General features: G+C 58.7%; 1 protein-coding gene across 1 annotated transcript in view; it reads right to left on the bottom strand.

Annotated features, from left to right (window-relative positions):
* Positions 1–8: 8 nt before the first annotated feature.
* LOC118159783 (very long-chain acyl-CoA synthetase-like) overlaps positions 9–6,785 on the bottom strand; it is a 7,679-nt gene continuing 902 nt past the window's right edge. The window contains exons 2-10 of the mRNA XM_035314350.1: positions 4,636–4,845; positions 4,056–4,214; positions 3,269–3,393; positions 3,002–3,196; positions 2,128–2,218; positions 1,723–1,921; positions 1,527–1,624; positions 678–808; positions 9–243 (exon numbers count right to left, since the gene is read on the bottom strand). Coding sequence (XP_035170241.1) covers positions 67–243; positions 678–808; positions 1,527–1,624; positions 1,723–1,921; positions 2,128–2,218; positions 3,002–3,196; positions 3,269–3,393; positions 4,056–4,214; positions 4,636–4,845 — 1,385 coding nt within the window. The 3' untranslated portion in view covers positions 9–66. The remainder of the gene's footprint in view (positions 244–677; positions 809–1,526; positions 1,625–1,722; positions 1,922–2,127; positions 2,219–3,001; positions 3,197–3,268; positions 3,394–4,055; positions 4,215–4,635; positions 4,846–6,785) is intronic.

Genomic DNA, 6,785 nt, shown 5'->3' with positions numbered 1-6,785 from the left:
CCCCCCCAAATTGGCTCCTCCTGTCACCCCGAGGCAATCATCGGCCCCGCCGCGGCGCGGCTCCTTCTACAGGTTGAGCTTCGCCTCCTGGATGGCCGCGTAGATGTCGGTGTTCATGGGCACGTAGGATTTCTTCTTCTCGTCGCGGAAGAAGAGCGGGTCCTTGATGACGTTGGGGTCAAAGCCTTCCCTGACGAGGTTGCCTTTGCACTGCTTGAAGGTCCCCGTGATCTCCAGGGCTTCCTGTTGGGGACGGATGGCGGCGTCAGAAAGCGGGGGACAGGTGACGTCGGAAACGCGGGGACACCGGGGGGTGTCGCCGACACGGCACCGTTGTTGGGAAGCGGGGGCCTCGATGTCGTCGTTCGACGCGGGGAGTCGTTGGCACGGGGGGGGGGGGGGGGGACACCCAGGTGACAACGCTGGAAGCGGTGACCCCAGCGTCGCCGTCGGCTTGGGGGACCCAGAAGGTGTCATTGGAAAGGGGGCGACCCAAAAGACGTCATCAGAAGTGGGGGACCTTGAGACCGCCGCCAGCACGAGGTGGCGACCCCGATGGCGTCATCACCTCTGGGTGCCACCACCACCAGAAGCCCCAACACCATCGTTGGAAGACGGGAGGCTGAAAACCACCCCCCCGGGAGACCCCCCCCCCCCAAAGCCGGGGGGCTGCTCACCTGGATCCGCACGAAGCGGGGGGCCGCGTAGCTGGGCAGCGTCTCCCTGGTGAAGGCGTAGAAGTTCTCGCCCTCGAAGCTCGTCCCGGGCTTCAGGCGGACGGCCGCCATGCCGCACTTCCCCTCGCACCCTGCGAGCACCGCCGGCGGGTTATTTTGGGCAACCAGCTCTCGTTTTGCCCTTTTTGGTGGCCTCTTGGGCCTCTACGGGGAGTTGTTGAGTGCCCAAAGCAACGCTGGGCGCTTATTTTGGGTCAGCGCGTCCCCATTCCAGCCCTCGTTGCGACCGTCGGGGCTGTTACGAGGGTCCCCAGGCACTTTTCTGGGGAAACCAAGCCCCTGGTGGCCACGTGGGCCATTCCTGGCCCAAAACAACATCAGATGCTTCTTTTGGCCAACCAAACCCCTCTGTACTCCCTGTGGTCGCTGCTTAGACCGTGGTGGGGGCGCGTTGCATGTCCCAACCAACACTGGACACTTGGCTTGGGTCACCCCTTAACCTTCTTGGAGGCTGCTCGGACCTTCACAGAACCACGCTGTGCCCACAGACACTTATTTTGGGTGGCTAAATCCTGGTTTTGCTTCTTTGGTGGCCAGTTGGACCCTTACACGGATGTCTTACTTGCCCAGAACATCGGATGCTTATTTTGGGCAACAGAGTCTTGTTTTACTCTTCTTGGACCACTGCAAGCAGTAGTTGTGAGCCCAAAACAACGCTGGCCTCATATTTTGGGTCAATAAATCCTACTATTAGCTTTCCTGGTGGCTGCTCAGAGCACCGTGGCCATCACGTGCCTGAAGGATCACTTATTTTACGCCCGCTCGCCCTCTGCACCGCCCTGTACTCACCCGGCACGGACACCCCGTAGACGTTGACCTCCTGGATGAAGTTCACCATGGCCAGAGTGGCCTCCACCTCTGTCGTGGCCACGTTCTCCCCTTTCCAGCTACGGAAGCGAAGGGGATGAAGCTGTGAGGAGGAATTCGGGCCGGGGGATGGCGTTGCCCACGCGGACGTGGGCACGACGGCGTTGGCGGGGGTTACCGGAAAGTGTCTCCCACGCGGTCCTGGAAGTAGACGAATTTTTCGTGGTCCATCATGAGGAGGTCGCCGCTGTTGAAGAAGGCGTCACCTTTGACCAAGACGTCCCTCAAGATCTTCTTCTCTGTCTTCTTGGAATCGCCCGCGTAGCCATAGAAAGGGGTGTTCTTGGTGATTTTGATGACCAGCAGCCCCGTCTCACCTTCGGGGAGGAAGAGGAGGGTTGGGGACAGAGAACGTCACCTCCGTGCCCCACCGGGTGCTTGGGGGTGCTGCTTGGTGCTTCCCTGGTGGCTCCCAGCCACCAAGACGATGGTGATAAAGACCAAGAGCTGGCTTTGATGTATCTCAACCCTCTGTTGTCTCTCCCCTGCCAAAAAGGCCCTCGCAAGGCTCATCTCTTCTTACCGGGCCGGACGCGGATGCAGAATCCTCGCTCGTCGCGTATGGGTTCGTCCTGCTCCACGTTGTACTTGATCAGCTCAAAGGGAGCGAAACTCTGGAGGGCAGAGGAGGGACGGAGAGAGAAATCGGTGGGCGGAAGAGAAACGCGGGATGAAAACGGGTGGGAGGACGTCTTTGGTGCCCGTGCCAGGTCCAATACATCGTTACTCGCTCGTTAAAAACCCATGGACCCCACCGCACCCGATCCCAACGTCTTGCACAGCCCGTCCGTTTTCCATCTGAACTCTTTAAATAAGATTTCAACTGCTCACCAAACTCATCCACCCTACCTTTCAAGGTCTGGAGGAGAACACCGAGAGCTGCAAATGGGGGGAAAAAAGGGTGGAAAAAAAATAGTTTTGCAGCTTTGGCTCAACATTCTGGTGGTTGTAGAGCAAGAAGTGAGACCGAGTGGCCTTTCTTGGGGCTACAAAGATGTCCACGTCGCCACAGACGCTCCAAAAAACGCCCTTGGAGTCAGCGCTGTTGAGTCAAGGTTTGCCAACAGGGTGGAAGGAGCTTCTCTGGGACATGAAGAGGGGATCTGGAAGATCCCAAGATCCCACTCTTGCACAAACCCAACCTGATGGGGTTGTTGAGTCAACATTGGCCAACCAGGCGGAAGGGGACTCCTTTAGGACATGAAGAGGGGATTTTGAAGATCCCGCTCTTACGTGAACCCAACCCGGTGGATGGCGTTGGTTTATCCAGGCTGGTCGCTATGAGGAGGGCAACCAAGAGATTCCCACGCTCGCATCAACCCAACTCAAGGGACAGCACTGGCTTCCCCAAGGTCATCTGCCTTTGTTCCTTGCCATTGTCACCGCTGGTGGCTCACCTTGAGGAACGCGTTTGCTCTTCCCACCGCCCCGATCTTGCCGGTGTAGTTGATGAAGCCGGCGTTGCCCTCGGTGGCCCCATAAAACTCCCAGATGGAGACGGGCCCGAAGCGCTGGAGGAACTCCTTCCACACCTCCGCCCGCAGGCCGTTGCCCACTGCCAAACGCACCCCGTGCTTCTGGTCGTTGTCGCGCTGCGAAGGGAGGAACCGCCTCAGCGCCCGCCCCGCCGCGTCCCCCCCCCGGGGGTGGATTTCAGGCCTCACCTTGGGCGTGTTGCAGAGGTAGCGCATGAGCTCGCCCACGTACTGGATGACGGTGACGTTGTAGCGGCGGCAGTCGTCCCAGAACTGGGAGGCAGAGAACTTGGAACGCAGGACGCAGGTGGCTCCTGCGGGGACATGGTGGGGTGATGGTTCCCTCCTCTTTTCCCTCTTTTTTTTTGCCTTTTTCTTCATCCATCCATCCATCCATCCATCCTCTTGTCTTTCCTTATTCACTCCCACTCTGTTCTCTCTTCGTTCCTCTTTCTTTCCTTCTCCATCCTCACTTTTTTTGTCATCTCTCAGTCCATCCATCCCTCCACGGATCCATTTACCACTGTAAATCTCTCTCCTTTTCTTCCCTCCACCCGTTTTTCCATCACCCTTCGGCCCATCTCCAGCAGACAAATGTCCATTGATCCATCTCCATTAAACCAGCCACACGTCTGTCCATTTCTATAAGCCCATCCATCTCTAGAAAACAGCCATCTGTCCTTCTCCATGAAATACTCATCCATCCAGCCACATAAATCCATCTGTCTCTGGAAAACATCTGCCTGTCTTCCATAACATATCCATCCCTTCATCCATTGGTCCGTCCAGCTCCACAAAACCTCCATCCAGCTCCACAAAACGTCGTTCCATCCACCCCTTATCTACGTACAGCTCCCTCTCCCCTTTCATCCCCTCCTTCCTCTTGCTTCTCCCCACACATTTCTCTGTCCGTCCATCCCTGTCTGTCCTTCTGCCCCCCGTGTTGGCCAGGCCACGTGGGACTTGGGGTACGTACCGACCTCGAGGCACCCTCCCACCCCGATGAGCAGCCCGGCCGAGTGGTAGAGCGGCAGCGTCGTGTAGATGTGGTCGGTGGTCCGCAGCCCGCAGATCCGGCCCAGGTTGGCCACCATCATCAGCTTCAGCTCTGTGATCACCGCCGCTTTGGGCAACCCTGGGGTTGGGAGCAGGGGGTGGGAAACGTCCTCCGTGGAGGCGCCCGTGTGGGATGGGAGGGCGAGACCCTTCCCTCGGGGTGCTGGGTCTCCGTCCCTAGAGGACTTCAGACCTTGCTGGGAGGAGCCCTGAGGAACCTCGTGGTGTGTTGGTTAGGGTGGGATTTGGTCCTTCAAAGGGGATCCTGTCCCAGCAGGGACATGGTGGCTCTCTGTCCTTGGGGACGCCCAACCCTGACATGGACACGGCCACGAGGAACCAAGCCTGGGTAGACCCAGGACAGCCAGGATTGGAGAAAAGACCCCACCAACCTCCCCAGTGTCACCCACACCATCTTGCCCACCCCTCCAGCTCCTCGCCCGTAGCATCCAAGCCCCCCCAGATGCCGTTCTCCGAGGAGGAGACCCCCGCAGCCTCACCAGTGGTGCCGGAGGTGTAGATGTAGATGGCCTTGGAGTTGGCGGTGATGCCGGCGCGGTAGTGGCTGGGCAGGGGCTCGTCGGAGGCCGTCTCGATGGCGGGCAGCAGGGCCTCGACGCCCGGCGTGGGCGACTTGGAGCTCAGGTAGAAGACCTTGATGCCGTCACGCTGCAGGTCTGGCAGCACCTCCTCCAGGGCGTCCTGGAGCTCTGCGGGGACGAGGGGACACGGTACAGGGTGAGGAGGTCTCCAAATCAGGGGGTGCTCTGAGCATTCAAGAAGGGAACCAAAAGAGACCCCAAATGGACACCCCAACCGCATGGGCCCCCAGGGCATCATGGTTGGGTTCTCCAATGATCCCAGGTGGGCTCCCAATGGACCCCAAATGGACACCCCTATAAAATGGGCACCCAGGGCATCATGGTTGGGCTCCCCGGTGATCCCAGGTGGGCTCCCAACGGACCTCAAATGGACACCTTGATCAGATGGGCACCCAGGGCATCATGGTTGGGTTCCCCAATGATCCCAGGTGGGCTCCCAATGAACCCTAAATGGACACCTTGATCGCATGGGCACCCAGGCATCATGGCTGGGTTCCCCCAATGATCTCAAGTGGGTTCCCAGTGGACCCCAGATGGACACCTTGATCAGATGGGCACCCAGGGCATCATGATTGGGTTCCCCAATGATCCCAGGTGGGCTCCCAATGGACCCTGAATGGACACCCCTATAAAATGAGTACCCAGGGCATCATGGTTGGATTCTCCAATGATCCCAGGTGGGCTCCCAATGGACCCCGAATGGACATGGGCACCCAGGGCATCATGGTTGGGTTCCCCAGTGATCCCAGGTGGGCTCCCAATAGACCCCAAATGGACACCTTGATCACATGGGCACCCAGGGCATCATGGCTGGGTTCCCCAATGATCTCAAGTGGGCTCCCAACGGACCCCAAATGGACACCCCAACCACATGGGCACCCATGGCATCATGGTTGGGTTCCCCAATGACCCCAAGTGGGCACCCAATGGGCACCTTGATTATAATGGGAACCCCGAGCAGCCCAAATGAGCACCCCAAGGACCCCAACTGGGCACCCAAAGCACCCAAAAAGGGCACCCGGTGTACCCGGATGGACGTCAATTGGATGGGCACCCTGGATGGGTTCCTCAAGGATCCCAGTTGGGCACCCCAATAGGACCAGCACCCAGAGTGCCCCATATGAGAGCGCCGAAGATCCCAGCAGGGCACCCCAAAGGGGCACCCTGCGCACCCCAATGGGTGCCCCAACCAGCTATGTACACACGAGTGTTTTCTTCCTGTCTCCTGCTCCCCAAAACGTCCTCGTGATGGAAACAAAAGGACCTTTGGCCCCAGCAACAATCTGGCAATAATTAACCTGTAGCCTTGGCACGGCCAGTGCACCCCACGACGCTGACCGGGGCACACGCGTGAGCAAAGGGCTGCGGCCGTGGCCACGCCTGGGCGTGCGAACATGTGGCCCCGCGTGTGTGACCTCTTGCACACTTCCACGCCCTGCGCAAACAGCAGCCACCCACGCTTGTGATGTGCGGAGCAACGCAGGCACACGTGCAAGAGCAGCTCGGGGCACTGGCAGGCGTGCAAATGCAGGCACGGACACTGACAGGCGTTCAGGCACGCAGAGTCACACGTGTAGAAGTGGCACATGCCCATTCATGCACTGACACACGTGCAGGCAACGGCACGTGCAAATCTATGCACGTGCAAACATGAGCAGCCACTGACATGCCTGCAAGTCCATGCAAAGCCACTGTCATGCCTGCAAATCCATGCACAGCCACTGACGCATCTGCAAATCCGTGCACAGCCACTGATATGCATGCAAGTCCATGCACAGACACCGACACGCCTGCAAATCCCTGCACAGCCATTGACATGCCTGCAAATCCATGCACAGCCACTGACACGCCTGCAAATGCATGCACAGCCACTGACACATCTGCAAATCTGTGCACAGCCACTGACATGCCTGCAAATGCATGCACAGCCACTGACATGCCTGCAAGTCCATGCACAGCCACCGACACACATGCAAGTCCATGCACAGCCACTGACTTGTCTGCAAATCCATGCACAGCCACTGACATGCCTGCAAATCCATGCACAG

The sequence above is a fragment of the Oxyura jamaicensis genome, unplaced genomic scaffold, assembly GCF_011077185.1.
Source record: "Oxyura jamaicensis isolate SHBP4307 breed ruddy duck unplaced genomic scaffold, BPBGC_Ojam_1.0 oxyUn_random_OJ72027, whole genome shotgun sequence".
NCBI lineage: Eukaryota > Metazoa > Chordata > Aves > Anseriformes > Anatidae > Oxyura > Oxyura jamaicensis.
This window is presented reverse-complemented; position numbering and strand designations above follow the sequence as displayed.